The sequence below is a fragment of the Simochromis diagramma genome, unplaced genomic scaffold (genome assembly GCF_900408965.1).
Source record: "Simochromis diagramma unplaced genomic scaffold, fSimDia1.1 OVJJ01000159.1, whole genome shotgun sequence".
Lineage (NCBI taxonomy): Eukaryota > Metazoa > Chordata > Actinopteri > Cichliformes > Cichlidae > Simochromis > Simochromis diagramma.
Window position 1 is genome coordinate 423,894 of NW_024387197.1, and position 21,597 is coordinate 445,490.

The window sequence follows — 21,597 nt, forward strand, 5'->3', positions numbered from 1 at the left end:
ATGAGTATTAACAGGTCAGTATGAAACAGTATGGCTTAACAAAAAAAAAAACCCATTCCTATTCAAATTAATATCTACAAGTACTGGAATGAAACTGAGTGAAAAACAACCAACATCAAGAGGAAAACTTTAGTAGACCCCCAGAAAGCATTTAAAAATTATTTCCACACCTAAACAATGTCACTGTGCAGGTACCTGTGAAGCATTGTTTTGGCAGAAGCTGACATGTCCTTATGAAGTGAAGTACAAGAGCCTTCTGAGGGTTTGGTGTCAGCAGAACTCTGCCGAGTGCTGCACCGGCCTCACCTTCAGTCACAGTGAACGCTTGGTGGATGGAGGGAAACTGAAGGTGACCCAGGATGTGAGCTCCTTCACTGTGGAAGTGTTGGAGCCAAACCACAAACAAGGAGTGTACTGGTGTGGTTTGCTGAGCAGGAATGGCACCATCATCAAGCTGGCTGAAGGCTACATCCACAACTGTAAGCATAAGATGATATTTCAATGTTATGTGCATGTTAAGCTTTCATAATTTTAAAAATTACAAAAGGTGATGTTCTAATATGAGTATTTATGGGAGTCATAGTTTTCTATGATTGTAAGCCCAGTTAAGATTTGGGACTGCTGCTCAGCACTTTGTGTTAACTAGGATTTCTGGGATTAGTTCCTGATTTTGCACACCACAAATTTTGGTTGGTTAGATTAGCATAAATTAATAATAGGCCAGGTGGTAAACATAACTAGCCATATATTAATCTCTGGAGATGGTGGAGACCAAAGTGGAGTTAGTAACATAGTGTTTGTGTTGCAGTGTGTCAGCTGGATGTGCAAACAGATATTAAAACACTGACAAGTCAGTAGTTTCCCTGTTCTAGTGTCAAAAATGTGGATAAGCAAGTAAATGTCATTATAGTGCTCATGGGCTTCACAACATGTATACAAACCACATGCTTTTTCTGAAACCCCCTGCAGCTACTGCTTCATATATCTGGAGTTTAATTCGCTGGATTCTGCTCCCTCTGCTGCCCATAGTGACCACATTTACCCGCATGTACCTGAAAAGTAAGATATTTTTATACCTCACCACAACAGACACACAGTTATTGCACTGAAGCTAAAGTTAGAAAAATTGTGCTGTGTGACACAACTACATGAAGTATAAAACTTAGAAAACATCTATCTATCCATCCATCCTGTTCTCATTCCTTTCAGATTATAATTCAATTTTATTTATTCAGCACCAAATCACAACAACATTGGCTTCAATGTGCTTTATATTGTAAGATAGACCCTACAATAATACATACAGAGAAAAACCCAACAATCACATGACCCCCTATGAGCAAGCACTTTGGCGACTGCAGGAAGGAAAAAAGTCGCCTTTAACAGGAAGAAACCTGCAGCAGAATCGGGCTCAGGGAGGGGCGGGCATCTGCCTTGACCAGTTGGGAAGAGGGAAGGAAATCAAGAGCACAACAACAACACAGCAATTTATTAGATTTTGAGAGTTAAAAGATTTATACATGTTAACTTTTAGTGGAGCTTAGAGCTGTTGATATATTAAAAACAAAGAAAACAAAAAGAACAGTTTTACAATATTATCATTCATGTATACATCATATTTTTAAGAATCACTTTAATTTTGGCACCTCTAAAGATTATGTGGGATGAGAGCTTTTAAAAGATGCAAATGTTTCTTAAATGCCTAAACGGGGCTGGGATAGGCTCCAGCACCCCCGCGACCCTGAAAAGGATAAGCGGAAGCGAATGGATGGATGGAGTGGATGTAAGTCAGAAGGAAGGTTCGTGGTTCTCTGGACAGTCTGCATGCCAAAGCATCCTTGGGCAAGACACTAAACCACAAGTTACTTTCCAGTGTATGAATGTTAAAGTTATAGAAAAAAAGTGCGTGTTAATATAAAGTGCTCAAGTAGAGAAACGCCATGTAAGAACCAGCAGTTACACTGATAATGTTCAGCACAAACATCTGTTTCTGGTGGTGGTCTTCTTATGTTTGGTTGATGTCATTAAAATGCTGTCTGAAGCAGGTAGGACCCAAAATGCAGCACTCCCAGGTGGAACTAAACTCAGAAACACAGCTTTATTGCTGGAATTACAGTAGACATTAATCTGGAGAATGGAGACAGCCAGCACAACGTGGAACGAAGGAGAACACAGGGAATATATACACAAGGGCTGTGTCCCAATTAAGAGACCGCATGCTTGGAGTACGTGCAGTATGCATACTACGTACGGTGCGTACTATAAGTACGGGAAGTGCGGAAGTGAGAGGCTTGTGAAATGGTACGGTCTAGCCTTCGTCATGCTGCTCAGGTTGCCTCGCAACCATGATACTAACCGCGAGAAACGTTTCATACAGCATTGTTTGACAGAAATGAAGGAGAAAAAATGTTCTTTTGGTCATTAATTTTTTTCATGACATCACTTTGATCAGTTGAGTATCTGAGGCTGAGACCACAGGACTGTAAAACCTGATTGTTGGGCTTCATTTCTGTACTAAACAGTCATTTCAAGATTAGTTAGTAAATAACAATTAGCTAATGTTGTGCATGAGACTAAAATCATCTCACTGTGGTAATGTAAATATAATATGGCCAATATTATATTTATTGTCAGATTATTATGATATATATATATTACAGGAAATATTACAGCAGTGAGCTTGAACTCTGTGTCAAAGATTCAAGTTGCAGTTATTTATGTCCTATCACCTTAAATCTTCACTCAAAGACAAGTATCTCTTACAGTGTATATATAGATGTATTATATATAAGAGACAAATATTGTTCGTTTAATATGTTGGCATTATTACATTTGGCTCAATGCTTACATATATGTGTAAAAAGAAAATGTACGAGCTGTGATAACTGTTTCTGATAGAATGAAGAATAGACTTCATTCTATTAAATATCCCTTTATTGGGTGAGAAAATCATACCATGTCATAACTGCTTTAAGTCATACAGAATAGATATCAGAGCCTTAAACAGGCTGATTTCTGCTAAACGGGTCAAACTGGGCAGAAAGTATCCAAACACATAACATCCTTATAGAATATCATGTAACACTATAGATCAACTTACCTCAGAATATATAAAGCATATAAACAATTACAGCAATATGATGCAACAAACACAGCAGTGCTACTGATCCAAAATACTCAAAGCTTCATAGAACTGAAACAAACATTTATTTTTAGGTCCATTCTGCTGCTGATACATACTTTAGGTTTCTGAATATTAAACTTGTTGCTGCCTTTCATAGTGTTCAACCTGAAGGCCCTGAGTACTTTCTCCCACACTGAAAACACTGGAATGATAAAATTATTTGAACATTACCTAATAAGACTGATTCAGGACAGACAATTAGTTATTTTAAACTTTTCTAGCAGTCCTTCACAAACAGAGAACAGTCTGTCTATCTGTCAGCTGGTGCTGGCTTTTCCTCCTCTTCTTCCTCACACACTGCTGAGTTTGTCCTGGTGGATCATCAGGGGTGCAAAGCCTCACAGCTGATGTGCAGCAGTGGGTCCTTCAGTCTGTCCTCACTCTGGACACTTGCAGTCGTCACACATGGAAATCAAATGTGTGATAAGCTGCAGGATTCAAACACAAGTGTAACTTATAAATACATGTTCATACTTTTATTCCACAATCAGAGAAAAAGAAAAGGGGAGAGAGTGCAGGACAGACAGACGGGTGACAGTCTCAGGTGTATACACTGCTACAAAACAGCACAAGAGAAGGAGGATTTAGTGTTTGTGTTATTACGAGTGCTAAACAAGAAGAGTTCCCAGATGGTACAGTGGACACATGTGTTTAAAGCATCTTTCTTTCAGCTTAACGAGTGAACCGTCAGCTCGTTCAAACACACGTTAAAGTCCGTTTGGCTCGATACCACCGAACAGAGGCAGCAATATAACATAGCTAACATTAACAGTGCAGTGAATCCTGCTTGTGCCGTGATTCAGGACTGCAAACTGAGCAGCATCACTGACTTTCAGCTTGTTGTGTTTGTGGATATATGACTGACTTAAATTATCCATAAAATCATCACATTCTCTGTAGGATTAAGGTCAACTGTTGAACGGTGTATATTTTAAAGTAAAGGCTCTAAACCAAGTTAACGCTGAAAGTACAAACATCGCTAATGTCACATAACTTTGCCAACATGTGGCCAACAGTAATGTTTTGATGTTCTTCATTATTAAACATTCGCACATAAATAAGTGACATGATATTCAGTACTTTTAAAAGTTTACTCTTCGGCCGCTCCGCTTCTGCCGTCTGCCGTATTTTGCGGCAAAACTATTCACACCCACCGCTGCGCTACGAATTGTGGGATATATTGGACCACGAAGCGTGCACCGGACGACGCTTGATTTTTGGGGAAATCGACGGCACATTTGGAATGCACTTCGAATTGGGACAGCCGTCGTCGCGTCGCGGTGCCGTAATAGGTCTCAAAATGCATACTCCATGCATGCGGTCTCTGAATTGGGACACAGCCAAGGAGGATAACCAGGGAGACGGGCCACAGGCGGGAACACAGCTGTCACTAATCTGAGTGATGAGACAGGGGAAGCAAAACTGAAAATAATACACATGAAACAGAAGACTATCAAAATAAAACAGGAAATAACAAACTTGACAGAGCAACAGGAGAATAAACATACAAAGACAGGACTGACTAGGGAGGAAAGAAAGGGAACACAAAAGATGATAACTAAACATTGCCTAACCTAATAAGGAACACAGAGTGGAAATAAAGGGAAACTAAGATAACCAAACAAGAAACCAAAAATAGAGATAATGAAACTCAGAGGCATAGGAAAAAAGAAAAGAAGAAGACTATGGAGGTCCAACCCAAATCTCATCTTAACCTAGGATGAACCAAAAAAAAAAAATCCCCTATAGAACAGGACAACAGAATTATAATACAAAGATATGGAAAAAGAAATGAGAACAAACCCCAAGACCTCCCAAATTCAAAACTTGGGGTCAACGACCTAGAGACCATGACAGCTGAAAATGAAATTAAGAATATCATGTTTGATGAAAATTAGTCAGATGAAATCTTTGTTTGCACATTCTGGATTCAGGTTCTTCACCATCAGCTGTAGAGACAGGCCTTCATTTATTCATTTATGTTCTTCACTTCTAATGAGTCCTTCAGATGATAAATGATGGTAAGGGAAGATATTTGTGCTGCATGAGATGAACCATTTTGCAATGTAAGAATTTTAGCGCTTGTTTTAATATTTCATGAATAATAAACAATGGTCACTGCATCGTGTTGTAGCATGTAACCATGGTGGGTTCACTAAACTCTCCGACTTTTCTTTCATAGCAACAAAAAAACACCTTTTTAAGGTAAACTTAAACTTTCCATATCTTGAAACATTTCAACAGCATGAAGAGTTACAGGTGTTACATCTTTTTCTGGTCTTCCCTCAGAAAGCAGATGGACTTTATGACGACGTGGGCAGAGCTGTGACTGAGCAGGAGTATGAAAATGCAGAATCTCTGCTGTGAAATGCTGGCACGAGGAGCGTTGGCAGAGTCTGTACATGTAATGGAATAATTTAATTATTCAATCTGAAATTCTAATCAAATACTGAGAAAAAACAACAGTTAAATTACAATTGCCAATGAAAATGTTCAATTCAAATCATTTTTTTTAAATAGAGCAACAATTCACAGCAGGAGTGGCTTCACAGTTCTGTACATTGTTAGCCAATGACCCTACATATGGTTTTCACAAAATGTCCAACTGCAAGCTGGCTAATGTGAAGCATAAAGTTCCTTTGCACTGTTTTGAAGCCACCAGGGGTTGATACCTGTGGTTGTTAAAAGACATTCTTTGGAGGTCTGTGGGGAAATGGTCCTCGGACTTATATACTGTTGGCACTTTCTGATTAGTCTGTAGACTCAGCCATTCATTTCGAGTCATGCTGAATAAAACTTCATTTTTCTCCCAAATTACAGATTCTGATTCATGTTGATGGTAATATATTTTAAAAAGTATTTTATATATGAAGATAGAAGTTTGCAGTCATTACATATGCTCAAATCTTGGACCATGAAGTTTTTTTAAAATGGAAAATGGAGGTAGTTAAGCAAGAAATGTTCTAAAAATATCCTGTTTTGAGATGGAATGACCAAAGAGTGTCAGCGACCTCTTCTTTAATATTTTTGTAAGTTTTCTCATACATTTTCACTTTAACTTTGGAGAACAATCACAGATTGTTTACAAAAGATTTCGGCATGCATGTTACTCATTGGTTTGTGAAGCAGTATGTTATAAAAACCTGAGCTGAGCTTTTTCACCATCACCTTGGATTTTGAAAGTGGATATAGCGAATGAGGAATGGATATGACAATACTATCAAAGACATTACATATTTATTGCTTGTCAACTTGTACTCTAATAATAACCATAATTTACAAACTGAAATTTTATGTTTTATTCAAAATGACCTGAAACTGATGACTGAGCCCATAATGTCATCAGGAATGTTTTTCTGATGACACATAGCATAACAGACTTCCATAATATCAATAGCCACTTTGCATTAATAATGTACACTTTAGTCCCAGAAGTGTCATCTAACCTATACTTGTAACAACAGCCAGCTTCACACATTACATAATAACTTTGCTAAAAACCTATGTAGGGTATCTACCTTATAATGTGAAGCAGCATAGTGAGAACACAGTTGCTGTACTATAATGTCATGTTAAAGTACATAACCGTCCCAGTCATGGTGTTTGTTTCCGCTCATTGTTAGACCGAATGTTCAATTCAATTCCATTTTATTTATATAGTTCCAAATCACAACAGCAATTGCTTCAAGGGGCTTCAATATGTTCATATGACGAGACACACACATCTTTTTTTATGAAGAAATAAGTTTGCATTTATTGGACAAACCAAACATAAGCAAACTCACACATAGTGTAAAGATGGACCATGTCATGGGGTGACAAATGAAGGGTTTCATTCCAAAATGCTGTACAACCATTAGGAGGAAAAAAAACAAAACAAAACAAAAAACAACAGTATTTTAAAGAGCACATCATTCATTCAGAAATCTTATTACTTTAGTCACAACAACCCCCTAATGAAGCTTTGCTGTATTTATTTCATGGAGATGACATTATTCCCACATGCTGTACATTTCATTTTGGAACAAAGCTCTTCAAATATATCTTTTTATTTTTACACTTTTTACATTCTTTTCTTGCTGTACATTTTAAGTCTCATGCTTTGCTTGAAACTGTGGTGTCAGCATTTATCCTCAATCACATGACGAGAGACAATAAAAAGAAGAGCATACAGTATTCAGGATCAATGCTGCATAGTTTCAACTTTGGAATAACACAATTACCTTTTTGTAAACTGTGTGTATATGTGATGGAAAACCATATTAAAGCTGTCAAAAGAATACATGCGATGTATCTTGGAAGCCTCACTTCTTTGAAAAATTTCAGTATTGGGAGATGATGCATGTCATCACGAGTCCATCAAGAGCAGCTGAAATAAACAAAGGTGGAGCAGTTCATACCATCGCAGAGTTTCTTAAGAAGCTCTGGCAGTAAACCACAGCATGATGGATAACAGGAAATGGATGACAAATATCAACAGATGTAACTCGAAAAAAACAACAACTAAAACAAGCAAACAAACAAAAAAACCTGCATGAGTTTTTAGGAAAGTCTGGGCACAAAACATGCAAAGAAAACAACAAAATGGAAGCAATAAATAAAGAAAAAGTCCTTGGAATGTTAACAAAACTCCACTGAGAGTGACACCAAAGCAAACGACCGAGTCACTGCAATCTTTTAAACAGAATTTAAAGATGATACAGATCCACCTATAACAAAAGGCTAGGACAACATTCTTAACCTGACCAAGCTAGCCAACAGATTACAGTAAGAACACTTGAAATGGTTCACGAGGACAGCTGCACATCATTCCCTTGTAGTAAACCTCCGTTAAGGCAATCGGAAAACAGGAAGAGAATTTAGCACTGGAATCACACACAGCTTGCTTTTATGTGGGGGGAAAAAAAAGAAAAGAAAAAAAAAAACCCAAAAAAAACATGGACTGTGAGGGTCATGGACGCCTCAAAGCAGATTCGTATGTAATTCAAATGTATTGAGATTTAACCCTGCGGAAACTTTGCGTTCCTGTTTGGTGGTGATGTCTTGATAACATCAGTCACTTGCAGATACTTTTCTGGATGCTTCCAGTTAGTGGGATGTTTCAAATCAGTATGCAGAAGTGGCAGTGAGGCTTCAGACTGCTTTAAATGCTCCATTTCAGACATTTTTTCTACTCCTTGTCCAATATCATGTCCAAAAAAAATAGCCACAGCTCTGGCCCTGCTTGACCTTCTGTCCGTATGAGATCACTAAGGAGAAGATGTACACTGTGTACAAGATTTACAAGTCTAAAGAGCCAGTCAACAGTTGAAATGAGAAACACTTTAGCCAATCATGTTGTTGCACTGACACATGCACACAGTAGAGGTTAGTAACAGCTTCCTTTGCTATGCTGTAGGCGTGAGTAGTAGCAGAGTCGCGGCTCTCTCCCCAGTCTCAAAGCGGTTTTTAAATAAGCCCCCAGATCCGATGGCTGCTGAATTGAGAGATTTGCTTATTGAAGGCCTTTGTTAACAGCTCCTTCTAAAATACACACAGCTAAGAACACAGATTAGAAGGTGTCCTGCTTTCAAAATAACCATCAACTTACTCCTGCTGTTCAGGGAGAAGGAGCTAAAGCTGCTGTTAAAGGAAGCTCAAGAAAACAGTCGCTGCTGTTCTTACTCTCACAGAAGAAAAATCTGGAAGCAAGACGGCACCAGAAACCTACCAAACAGATCCCACTGAGATGATCTTGCTTAATAATAATAATTTAATAATAACACAAGCACAAAGAGCCTAATGTTGAGTTAAACACAGAAGGCCATGAGAAAGAAAAATATCCAGTTTCAGATTCAGCCAACTTTGCAAGGATGATGAACTTTAGGAGTGTGAAAAAACAGGAAGGCCTTCTTAAATCATCTAAATTCTCCTCCAGTGTTCATATTTAGACACAAGACTAAAATTACCATTAACCATTAAGCTCAAGAAACAAAGAGAAAGAACACAATGGATTCTTTAAGAAGTCACTTCTCACTCTGAGCATGCTCTCAGTTATTACACCAACCACACCAACATTCAGACTAAATGGTTAAGCTTTATTTACAGCAGCTGGTTCATGGAGTGGATGATGTCAAATAAAACCTTATTCCAACATATTTAAATGCGTCAGAGTACAAAGAGCTGAGCTGCGGCCACCTTGATCATCGTATTTCTGTTACCACTCACTACAGTACATGTGGGTGTCCCAGCCTGTTCTTAGTGGTTGGAACGGAAGTGACAGCACAGGCGCAGATGGGAAAAACAAACGTAACAAACGTAATATACAGGTCAAACATAGCAGAGTCCTGGCTTATTTTACCTGGGTGCTGTTAGCCTTGTATACAGTGTATGGCTTGGATATGCTGCTTTATGCACATACAAACCACCAACAACCCTGTGCCCTGGCACTCTTCTGCAGGAGCTCTTATAGCTCTTCATAATCGCCATCATCTCTTTTGATTGATGCTGCCCCACCGCCCAGAAAGTCCTCCAGCTCGTCCACTTCGGTTTTCTTGGTCCTGGATTTTTTTTTCTTTTTCTCCTTCTCATCGGGCACTGCAGCTTCATCCTTTTCCCTTTTCTTGTGTTTGTGTTTCTTCTTGCTCTTTTCATCCTCCTGTAAGTGACGGCACACAGTTTACTGTAGGACTCGCCGGCAGAACCTCAGAGGCTGTTCACGACATAAAAAGCTGAACTTTTCTATTTCTGTTCTGTTCACGTTCATAGCAAAACAACAGAATCCTTTTAATAAAGGAAAAAAAAAAAACCTGCTGTTTGCAGACTTGCAGTTAAAGACTTAAATCAAGTTTGAAGTCTGAAGCGTCTGACCCCTCACTGGTGAGTGTGTTAGATAAGAATGTCCACTCATTATGTCTTTGAATTTTCATTCAAATCTTTCTTTACAAATAATCATTTAACATTTTACATACACCTTTGTAGCAGCAATGTCTCCACACTATCCTCTTGCTCACCGACCGTCACCACAGCTCAGTACCAGGCATTGAATTTCTAATAGATATTATACACTCGATGGTCAATGAGAAAAACGGTTTTATTTCTCTTCTTTAGACACAAAGTCCTTACAGTATGTAATATCAACAAAAAGTTTACCTCTTTGCTCTTCTTCTTCTTTTTCTTCTTTTCCTTGGAGGAGTGCTTGCTTTCTTTCTCTGAAAGAGGAACACATGCATACAGCACTCTCACAAGTGGTGAACATCTTATGGAGTCATTTTAAATACGTTTTATGTTAAAGTTCAGTTTCTTAACAAAACCAGCAGAACAGACCATTTCAAAAAAGGACAATTGTTTTAACCACTTAATAACATGAAACAATTACATCCTTGCTTCTAAATTCAGATAAAATTGACGTTACTGTAATCAGCCCTAAAAATCTTAGAATATGGTGTCTAGACCAATACTCTGGATGGCATTACCCTGGTCTCAGTTAACACTGTGAGTAATGGAGTTGTTTTTGACCAAGATATTTCCTTCAATATACATATTAAATAAATACGTGAGGCTGTCTTACTTTGTAAAATTAAAAAACCTGCTGTCTCAGAGTGACTCTGAAAAACTAGTTCATGCATTTATTACTTCTAGGCTGGATTATTGTAATTATTCATTATCAGGATGTCCTAAAAACTCCCTGAAAATCCTTCGGTTGATCCAAAATGCTGAAGCAAGAGTACTGACAGGAACTAGAAAGAGCATATTTCTCCCATACTGGCTTCTTTTGTTTGGCTCCCTTAAATCCAGAATGAAATTTAAAATCCTTCTCATCACGTACAACGTCTCGCATAAGTAGGCCACCCCATCAGAGCACTTTGCTCTCAGACAGCTGGGTTAGTTGTTGTTCCTAGAGTATTTAAAAGTAGAATTGGGAGGCAGAGCCCTCGGTTTTCAGGCCCCTGTTCTATGAAACCAGCTTCCAGTTTGGATTTGAGAGACAGACACTATCTCTACTTTTAAGATTAGACTTAAAACTTTCCTTTTTGCTAAAGCATGTACCCTGAATCCTCCCTTAGTTATACTGCAATGGGTGTAGGCTGCTGGGGGATTCCCATGATGCATTAAGTATTTCTTCTTCAGTTACCTTTCTCCCTCAGTATGTGCTTACACACCTCTCTGCATTTAACAATTAGTTAATATTAAACTCTGGGTCTCTTCCATAGTGCATCTTTTGTCTGACTGTTGGGGTTTTCTCTCTGTTATTGTGGGGTCTTTACATAACAATATCAAGCACCTTGAAGTCACTGTGCAATATCAATTGAATCTAAAGGGTTCTGTTGACCTAATCTGCCTGCTCATCAGCTAATCAAATGTGGAGTTACATCGACAAGTATTTAAGGACTTGCCTTCCTGATCCTCGCTGCTTTCCTTGGCTGCAGGAGGCTCTTCTTGGATCCCGAGACCAAACAGGTCAGTGTCGTCCTTGGGTTTGAAGGTGATCACAGTGGGTTTTAGGGGTTCTGGCACCTTGGCTAACTGCATGTCATCATCAGAGAGGTCAGACAGAAGCTCATCCCTGACTGGAAATGTATCCTGCATTCAAAAGGGATGCAAATGTATATTCATTAAAGAAGCAGAACAGAAAAGTTTTAATTGACTTTTCATCTATTTAATTTCTGTTGCAGATTTTGCTTTCCAGATCTGTGACCTGAACTGGCCTCATAGTGGAAGTATCTTTGTTTACCTTTGCAATTTTAGGTGTGTCTGATGCTTCAGAGTCAAAGTCAGGGTCATCCATCACAAACGAGAGCATTTGCTGAGCCACAGGAGCCTCAGGGTCTGTGTCAGAGTCCTCCACTTTGGGCGTGCTTCCCTTCTTCTTGCCTTGGTGTCGGGCTGGCTGCTCTGCTGCAGGAGTTAAAGTGAGGGAGATGGGTGGTGTGGTTTGGCCCTGGGGATCCGGAGCTTTAGATGTCACCTTTGGTTTTGTGATCATAGGCCTGATTCAAGGAACACGTAAAAAAACAAAACAAAAAACATATCAGATCACAATGGGGGAAAGGGGGGGGATAGGCTGCATATCTACACTGATATGTACTGGGTCATGTGTTAGGAATGCCACATCGTTTACACATCAACCTACAGTGACACTTCAAAACTCAAAGTGAAGAAGTGATGCAGCAGGATAATCCATTTTGTCAAAATTTCATTGCAAAAATGGTACTCAGTTTGTATGGCTGTATGTTTGTATGTGCTTGTATGCATGTGTGACAACGTCGGGGCATGCTCCTAACGAGACAACAGCTGATGTCTCAGGACCCACTGCACCAGTGTAGGGTCTGACAGTGGGCCTGGGAATTTCAACGTGATACCTAGCATCACTCAGGGTGCTGCTGGCTAGCCCTATAGCGGTCTGTGTGTCCCTCCATTGATATGTCCCCATCTGACACTACCAAACCAGTCAAGTTTAACGATGTTACAGACAGAATAACGTTCTCCATGGCTTCTTCAGACTGTTTCACATCTGTCACATGTGCTCAGGGTGAACCTGCTCTTGTCTCTGAAAAGCACAGGGTGCTAGTGGTGCCAATTCTGGTATTCTATGGCAAATGCCAATCGAGCTACATGGTGTTGGGCAGTGAACACAGGACCCTACTAAAGGATGTTGAGCCCTCAGGCCACCCTCATGAAGTCTGTTTCTGATGATTTGTTCAGAGACAATGACATCAGTGGCCTGCTGGAGGTCATTTTGTAGCTCTAGCAGAGCTCACCCTGTTCCTTCTGGGACAAAAGAGCAAATACTAGACCTGCCGATGGGTGAAGGACCTTTTGTGACTCTGTCCAGCTCTCACAGAGTAACTGCCTGTCTCCTGTATTCTCCGCCATGTTCCTGAAACTATGCTGGGAGGCACAGCAAACCTTATTGCAAGTGTGCGTATTGATGTGCCATTCCGCAGGAGTTGGACTACCAGTGCAACCTATGCGGGGTCCTGATATAACCTCATGCTACCAGTAGTGACACTGGCCCTAATCAAATGCATAAAACTAGAGAAAAACAGTCAGAAAAGATCAGGAGGCAGAAAATGCCAGTGGCCTCCACCTGTAAAACTATTCCTGCTTTGTTGTCGCATTGTTGCCCTTCTAGGTCACCTCTTTTTAAGTGAACTGATTAACAACCTCCTGTGCTACTTAACTGATAAGATCAATATCCCAGAGGTTTCACTGACTTAATGCTAAACTCAGATTAAAAAGTGTTTCTTTAATTTTTTGAGCAGTATATCACTTGTGTCACTAATGAAATTTCTTGACTTACGCTTTGAGCTCAGGTTTACTTTCCAGGTCTTGATCCTGTGAGATTACAAGCGCTGTTGGTATTCCCTCCTCCTCGTCACTGCTCAGAGTGATATCTTTAATGGGGGGGAGGGCCTTAGAGTTGGAAAGGCTTGGCTCAGTATCATCAGGGTCAAGCTCATCCTGGAAACTGGACACCATGGGGTTTCCTCTATCCTCACCATCACTGGGTTGAAGCAAGAACACGAAAAGTTGGTTCAAAGAGGCTTGAAGAGGTGACCGAAAGCAGACACTTAGTGACTAACAATGTAGTAAAACATTTAAAAATTTAATTCAACCTCTTCTAAATGTCGAATAAAGAAGGTAAAATGTAAAACATTGACAAAGAGTATTTTCTAAAAGTAGAAACAGGCCAAGTCAGAAGTATTTGTGAAAATTTTCACCTGTCACTGTCCACAGTGGGAGCTGCTGCAGGTTGGGGCACCTTGGTCTTGGAGGGCAGGCTGTCCTCCAAGAAACTCTTGTCCAGTCTCTCATCTGGCACAAAATCATCCACACTCTGCACCTTAGCAGGACACACTAGTACAGGAGGCTCCTCTGAGGAAAACATTGAGACAATTTTTGACTGAGAGCTAAATGACTCAGAATAAAAATCTACGCTTTAAAGTTCAAAAGCTCCAAAGCAGAACCACTGTGTGTTTGCTTTTAGCTAATTATACAGAAACTGCAGGGAAAGACTGAAATCACATGACATTCCAACACCAGCCAGTCTTTTGATCCTTTTAAATGCTCCGCATTTCTCAACTCCCAAGTCTCAAACCTTGTGACTACTTACTATGGACCTGGCAGTTTCAGTTACGGTCAACAAATGTATTCTAAAGCTGGTCTGGATACTCTCAGTGCCCGGAGGACAAAGAAAACTCAAAGTGAACTCTTTATTCAGTAACTGATATAACAACCTCCATTGAATGTGTTCATTAGCTCACTACATTCTAGTTTATCAAGATTTGACGGATGTGACTGAACAGCTTACTTAACCCTTAGATGATTCTTTAAAATCCTCACTCTTCTCGTCTTTGACTCTTTCTAAAGACAAAACAGTGGAGCTTCTCAAAAAGTGCTGTAAAAGTATTATATAGTAATATTTGTTTCACTTTAAGTGACTCAGTCTTTTCAAACTACTTTGGTCTGAACTTTTAATATCCAATATTAATAATATTTAATGGATTTTAATGATTTGAAGGCCAGTATGTTTATATAGCTCCACTGATTTTTATCAAAAAAAACAAAAACAAAAAAAACCCCCAAAGAAGAACAACAATAATTTCCATAAAATACATTTCAAGGAATATTTGATTATTTTCAATAGGCCCTAAAATGAGACTCTGATTGGCAGCAACATTGTTTTTCATTATCGATTTATTTTTTTGCAGCGTCATAGTCACCTCTCTTCGCAACAAAAAACACCCCAAGAAACTGTCACACTGTCTTTGTTGTGTGTGTAAGTCGGGGGGGGGGGGGGGGGGGGGGGTGTCCTATTCCTCTGCGGGGCAACCTGCATATGGCCAATAAAGCATTCAATCAATCAATCAAACACTCAATGCCCTAAGGACAAAAAAGTGGCAGCTTTGCAAAAACTCCTGCAAAAATATTATAAAGTAAGATTTTTTTCCACTTTAAATGATGGAATCTTTCAAAAATACTTCATCCTGAAATATAAATATTAATCACGTTTTTTTATTTTATTTTAACCCCTCAAGAAGAGGGACTCCAGCTGAGGTGGAGCAGAAGCTGTAAATGGACAGACTGATCTTTGCATGTAAGCTTCCCACGTTGTGCTGCCAGCTGTTCTCTTCCTGTCCATGGAAAAGTCACATTTGCTGATGAGAGGGGCTTGCAGCAGCACCCTGCAGATTTAAACTGATTAATTTTTTTGACCTGTAAACAGCATCCAAAAATGAGCATCTCTATATACGCCTGCAGTTCCTCTGTGTCTACATAAGCCATTGAGTGATTCATATGCAGGTTTGTCATGGCCACAATTTGCTTCAACCAGCAGCAGTGCATGGTCATGTCATGGTGTGTATGTCCTGGGATCAAACCTCTGGTTGCTACTCATCATTTACTGTTATTGAATTCGTTTATAATTGAGAGTGTTGGTCCACTTAACCTGAGTGCAAAATTGCAGTGTTGGACTGTAATGCTACGTGGACGAATGTGCTAATGGCTGTGAATAGACAGAAATATTGTCACAGATGGCTGGTGTAGAGACTACATGGAGCACTCTGCTGTGTGAGTGCTGTGTAGGACTGACCTGGTGCTGAGGCAGAAGCCTCGGTGGCTGGGGATGAGCCAAACCAGCGGGAGATGAAGCTGCGTTTCTGTGGGCCCGACGCTCCTGCAGCTGGTGACTGAAGGTGTTCGGGTGACTGGGCCAATGATTTTACCTCAGCAGCAGGTGAAGCTGCCCCGCCAGCTGCTGCTGTGGGAGGCGGAGGAGAGGTTGTGGACACAGATGGTGACTGTGGGAGTGGCTGGGAAGGGATTGGTGGCTGTGGAGTGCTGGGACTGGAGCTGCCGGTGGAGGCCCCACTGGGAGGGACAATGGGGGACTGAGAGCCTGATGAGGGACTCTGACCGTTGGCTGGACCAGGGGAACCATAGCCCTTACTGCGAGACTCCAAGTTCTCCAGGAAACTGCAGATATCACAACAGGACTTTTAAGAGACTTTGAATAACATCTGAGGCTATCAATACAGTTTAGAAACTAGAGTAAGGAAAAACTCAGTAGAAGGAAATGTACACAGATGTGTAGTTCATTTTACAAATCTGTTAAATTCAACTGCTAGAAGATGGAGGTAGTAGTGTGCACCCAGCTCACTAGTGTAAGCCCAACAGTGGACATGAGAGCAACTAATACATAAAAAGTGAGGACACATAATATTTTACATAGAGTGGGGGAGAATTTTGGGAAATAAAGCTTTTGATCTAGTCCCTCTAGTGGCTCAGTAACAGCAGTGCACAGGCTGTCAGAGAGAATAAAGATGAGCATACATCTCATAGTTCTGATCTTCAGTCTCCTGCTGGACACAGAGCTCCTCCAGTGTCGCATCCATGTCCAACTGGTTGGTCTCCAGCTGCCTCAGGAGGGTCTCCCTCTGCACACAAACACATGGCATGATTACCTGGGCACGTGCTGAGATGAAATAGGTGTGCTTTGTCTTCCATTACAATAAATAAATCATAATAAAAAATTATAGCATTTGAAAACCTGATATTATAAATAAAAATAAATCAAATATTCAGCACATAAAACAAAACAATAACCTGTAGCTGAAGGAACGGGATGTTGAAAAACTTGTGCAGATATTTCAAGCCAAAGCCATTCTTCATAGAGGACTCGGCATAGTGGATGTAAGATGATCCCATAGGTCTGTAAAAGGAAAGCATTAGTAGTAAACTCAAGTTTCTGAACATATACCCTATATTTACATGCCTCATTGATGTCCAAGTGTTATTTAATAAAAATAAAAATAAAAAAACGGAAAGAGGTGTAGCTGCATTTACCACCTCAAGGGCACAAAAACATCAGACACATCATCAGCTTGTTAAGTTGTTAAACTGACAGTGGATAACACCTTCCCTTTAACACTAGACAGCTTTCAGTGTTAAAATATCCATTTGTATTATACTGGTTAGTTACCAACCAGCCAAATAAATATAAGTCACGTTCCCCAGGGTAGCTGTGGCTACAACCGTAGCTTGCCTCCACCAGTGTTTGTGAATGCGAGAGTGAATGAATAGTGGCATTGTAAAGCGCTTTGGGTGCCTTGAAAAGCGCTATATAAATCCAATCCATCATCATCACTTTTGAACACTATTATGAGAGTTATCTTCTATCCACGGTCTACTGTTCAGCGTAGTTTCTACCGCTGTTTTCACCGCAGAGTCTATATAAAAATTGTAGGTAACAATCTTCAAGTCCCTCATTGGTTAGTGATATTCTCTTTTAACGCTACAAGTTTAGCGTTTTTGCTGTGACCATCTCAGCTTTTTGAAACTAATGCCACATTGATGTGCTCAATGGATAACAAACTGTAAATGAAAACATTTTGTATTATGAGCACATACAGTTTTATCCTCCCTTTTGACTTTGGGGAACCATCATTTACAAAACAATCATATTGTATTTATTAAGAATAAAATCTAGGAAGGAAAGTTTCCTGAAGTCAAAGATCAAGGGAGCTGAAAATTGTTTTTTCCAGAGACTTTTATAGAATCAGACATCTTTTCTGTTAGAGAGAATTCAGGTTTAAGGCACTTCCACACTGGCAGGTAGCAGGAGTTTCGGTTTAAAATCCCCGGGAAGTACCATGTTTTCACAGATTATTTTACTTGCAGCATGCTTTGTGCAAATATGTTTTATATGTGCAAGATGCTAAGCTGTACCATACGTCTCTGATTGGAGTGGTGGCACTCATAGGGATCATTTTGTGGGGAAGAAGAGTCGGATGACCCACAAAATTACCATTTTTACACAACTGTGCATTGAGCCTGAAGCAGACAGCCCACTAGAGAAAGTTGATGGCCACTGTTGTGATACCTGTTATCTACTACTGGGGTTTTAAGTTTTGCAGAGCCAGTCCCTCTGGTGAGGTGTAAGCTCAAATTTGGGTAAGAAAACAAAATTAACAAAAAAAAAAAAAAAAAAAAAAAGCTTCTTCCTGTTTTGGTTGTGTCACTGAGCCCTCAGTTCCCTGGATGTCTGGTTTGTGACTGCAGACACAGACACAGTGAAAGAACACTAATCTAGTTGCTGATTATGTAAATTTTTTTAAAGTTAAAACCAAAAATTAAAGTCCTTAGAGAATTATATTGTTCCCGGTTCCGTTTTCTTCCAACACTTCCTGTTTATTCCTGGTACTGTTTCCTGTATTTTTGCTATCTGTGACTGAACACAGTGACATATGGTGCAGTATTCTGAGTCCCTATAGGCAGGTCCTGCAACTTGGCACCATCCTGGTAATGTGCTCATGCAGTTGTTGTGGAAAAACAAGACAGTCCCTGTATAAATACAGAGGTACACGGACAAACGTTGGTGAACTTTTGGCTTAAAAATAAGATTTTAAAACTTTTTTACTTCTATGTGTGTGCAAGGTTTGATGACATTATGGCTTTATTAAAAGCTCAGAGTGTAGACACAAAAAAGGTCTGTGTAGCTTATCCCAGAGTATTGAGCAAATGCGATGCTCATCGAAATGTTCAAATTTGAAAACATTTTCCACAGCTATATCAGGTAACAAGATTTACTTTTTACAGAGAAAACAACTTTTATTATTATCACACTTTTTATTTCAACTGTATACATTCAATTATTATCTATATCTACCTGTTCAATCCAGCAATTAGGTCCCTTATATCATCAGGGAGGATGACACGATGCTCGCCCATGTCCCTGTAGTTTCCCAACACACACACTGGCACATGGGTGGGTACTTTGGGCAGCTCCCTCAGGATGTAATTAAAAGTCCTGCAATTGATAGGATCACAACATTTATCTGGGAGTATCAATATTCACTGGAAACTGACTATTCTTCAAATATCGCTTCCCCAACTCTGCTTACAAATGACGGTACACAGTTTTCTAAAATACTTGTTTTCTCCTGTTTTTATGACTGGTAACCCTGAAGTTCAGTATTTGGCTTCAAAATGTAGAGAATTTAGCAGGGACTCAAAACAGTAATGTATAAATGTTTTAAAACATAGACACATTTTTTGATTTTTGTGTAATTTAATGACAGCCAGAAAATAATGACCTACCCACAGAGGTGTCTGTGAAAATTATACACCTGCAAGGGCATATTTTCTATTCAATTTTATTTTATTTATACAGTGGCAAACCACAACAACAGTTGCCTCAAGGCGCTTAATAGTGTAAGGTACACCCTGCAATAATACATAAAGAGAAAAACCCATCAATCAAATGATCCCCTATGAGCAAGCACTTTGGCGACAGTGGGAAGGAAAAACTCCCTCTTAACAGGAAGAAACCTCCGGCAGAACCAGACTCAGGGAGGGGCAGCCATCTGCTGCAACCGGTTGGGGAGTCACACCATGACAGGAACACTAATATGGATCCTAGACAGCTAGCTAGTCTTGCCCAACCAAGACTGGCTTTACAGTCAGAAAGTTAGTCTGAGCCTAAGCCTCTTCTAGAGGACCCTTTGTCCCCAACCGCCACCTTCACCTAAAACAGTTTACTTATTTCCTTTACATCTGAATTTGAATTATATTTGAAATGTGAGTAAATCCCCTTGTTAAAGATGATTAAATGCATGATGAAAAACAGTATTTAATAATGGAGATTAGACTACAGCATTAACCAAAGTAAACGTGATTATAATTTTTGCTACACTTAAGCATACCTATCATTTACTGTGCTTAGTCACTGTAGCACCTAGAACAACAGTGAGGCTCACTCATGTGTTTTTAATTGTGGCTGAATAACAAAAGAGCTCTACAGCACAGAGACATAAGATACACCAGATCCTACTTTACATGAAACCCCACTGAAAAACCTACAGTTATATCATTTGCCATGCTAATATATACATAAAAAAATATTCTCCCTTGGGATGCCCAAAATAGCAATAGTGGAATGTATTTTAAGGATTGTGCATCTAGAGCTGAACACAATCCAGCAGTGGAAGCTTCATAGCCACAGACAGACACAATGAAACTTTATCTGCTCATGCATATTAAAGAAATAGACTTGTCTGATGAGACAACAACACACACAAAGCTCTCTTACCACTGCTTGGTGATGTCAAACATCATGATCACTCCATTGCAGTTCTTGTACACATCCAGGAATTCTGCATCCAGGGCCACCTCATCTGACTATAACACAAACAAATGAATATTTAAGAACAATTGGAGGAAAATATTCTGCTGAGATCATATGCTTCTTTTCCTTTTTTCCCCCTTTACAATTTCCTCCTTATAAGACATCTTTCTCTGATTAAAATCTGCAACCCACATACTAGAAGTGAGCCTTTCTTCCAAAACACATGACAGCCATGTGATAGTCACCTCTTGGGGCTCATTCTCCAGTTTCAAATTGTCACCGCGCCTTTTTCCTTTGCCTGAAAGAACAATTGGTCACAAATGGTAAGATCAGACAAGCTGACACACAGTGAAATCCTGATCTACAGTTTGGTTTTTGCTTTAAGTTAGTATAAAGGTATAGAGCAAGCAGAGCAGCAGCACAACTGCTTTTCTAACAGAAAAGCATCTCGCAGCCTACTTTGACCACACAGTGCCCTTTAAATACACGCTGCAGATGCTCACGCTCCAACTGGGTGCAGCAGTAACAAAAAACAAATAAACAAAACAATAAAAAGGAAAGGAAAGAAAACCCTCAAACAAAACAGCCAAACTCTGAGACATAGCTAGGCAGCAACCCTAAGCCATACTCTGACAATATTGACATTCAGATAAGAGTGGGGATAGGCAGGGCAAACCCACAGCACACAAGAGTTTAGTATCTACATACTGTAGCAGCGCTCACCTACACCTTCAGGAAGAGGATATTTTTGGCCTGAGATGAGTGTAAGAGAGGTGCCCAAAAAAAAAAGACAACATCAACACTGAGGACAGAACAGACAAGCAACAAGCATCTCTATTGGATGTGTTGATATAATGCAAGAGGTCAGCCTCAGAGGAAATTTGACTGGCATGTGTGTCACCACTCACCTTTGTCCACCACGTCCCACACCTCTACCTTCACCACATCATCAGTAGCTGAGGCAAGCACAGAGGACACATTCATTATTCATGTTCTGAGACTACAGAGAGAAGAGTTCAAATCTATTGACTGTTAAATGACTAATGTGGATCTACTCGCGCTAAGTAGTGTAGTGTTTTCTCACTAGTATGGAAGCATTGACACAAATACAGGACGCCTCCTCTAACAATCAGTTAGCTCAAACTACAGCTAAACTTTTTCTTTTTACCTTGATATGGTGCCACTGGAATAAATTATGAGGCACAAACAGCAGATGTCAAACCAAAACAGAAACATAACTAAAACAGTGGTGACAAGCAGGGCTGGGTGACATGAACCAAAAGAATCCTCTCAGTATTTAAAAGCT

The 21,597-nt window shown here is 39.8% G+C and overlaps 2 protein-coding genes across 7 annotated transcripts in view; one reads left to right on the plus strand and one right to left on the minus strand.

The window, feature by feature from the left end:
* Positions 1-7,073, plus strand: si:ch211-102c2.4 (uncharacterized protein LOC568178 homolog). The gene is made up of 4 exons (XM_040050046.1): positions 1-14; positions 145-479; positions 970-1,059; positions 5,367-7,073. The coding sequence occupies exons 1-4, from the start codon at positions 1-3 to the stop codon at positions 5,549-5,551; spliced, it is 624 nt and encodes a 207-aa protein (XP_039905980.1). The 3' UTR covers positions 5,552-7,073.
* rabl6b (RAB, member RAS oncogene family-like 6b) overlaps positions 6,911-21,597 on the minus strand; it is a 21,647-nt gene continuing 6,960 nt past the window's right edge. For 4 of the 6 annotated variants that reach the window (XM_040050053.1, XM_040050051.1, XM_040050050.1 and 1 more), the window contains 14 exons: positions 21,200-21,247; positions 21,015-21,044; positions 20,537-20,589; positions 20,256-20,344; positions 18,834-18,974; positions 16,772-16,877; positions 16,499-16,602; positions 15,759-16,141; positions 13,888-14,041; positions 13,467-13,670; positions 11,898-12,153; positions 11,560-11,746; positions 10,316-10,374; positions 6,911-9,821 (listed from right to left, as the gene is read on the minus strand). In XM_040050053.1, the coding sequence (XP_039905987.1) occupies positions 9,630-9,821; positions 10,316-10,374; positions 11,560-11,746; positions 11,898-12,153; positions 13,467-13,670; positions 13,888-14,041; positions 15,759-16,141; positions 16,499-16,602; positions 16,772-16,877; positions 18,834-18,974; positions 20,256-20,344; positions 20,537-20,589; positions 21,015-21,044; positions 21,200-21,247 (2,006 nt within the window). In that variant the 3' untranslated portion in view covers positions 6,911-9,629. Of the gene's footprint in view, positions 9,822-10,177; positions 10,214-10,315; positions 10,375-11,559; positions 11,747-11,897; positions 12,154-13,466; positions 13,671-13,887; positions 14,042-15,758; positions 16,142-16,498; positions 16,603-16,771; positions 16,878-18,833; positions 18,975-20,255; positions 20,345-20,536; positions 20,590-21,014; positions 21,045-21,199; positions 21,248-21,597 lie in introns of those variants that run through there. The other 2 variants (XM_040050055.1, XM_040050054.1) reach the window with 2 other exon arrangements.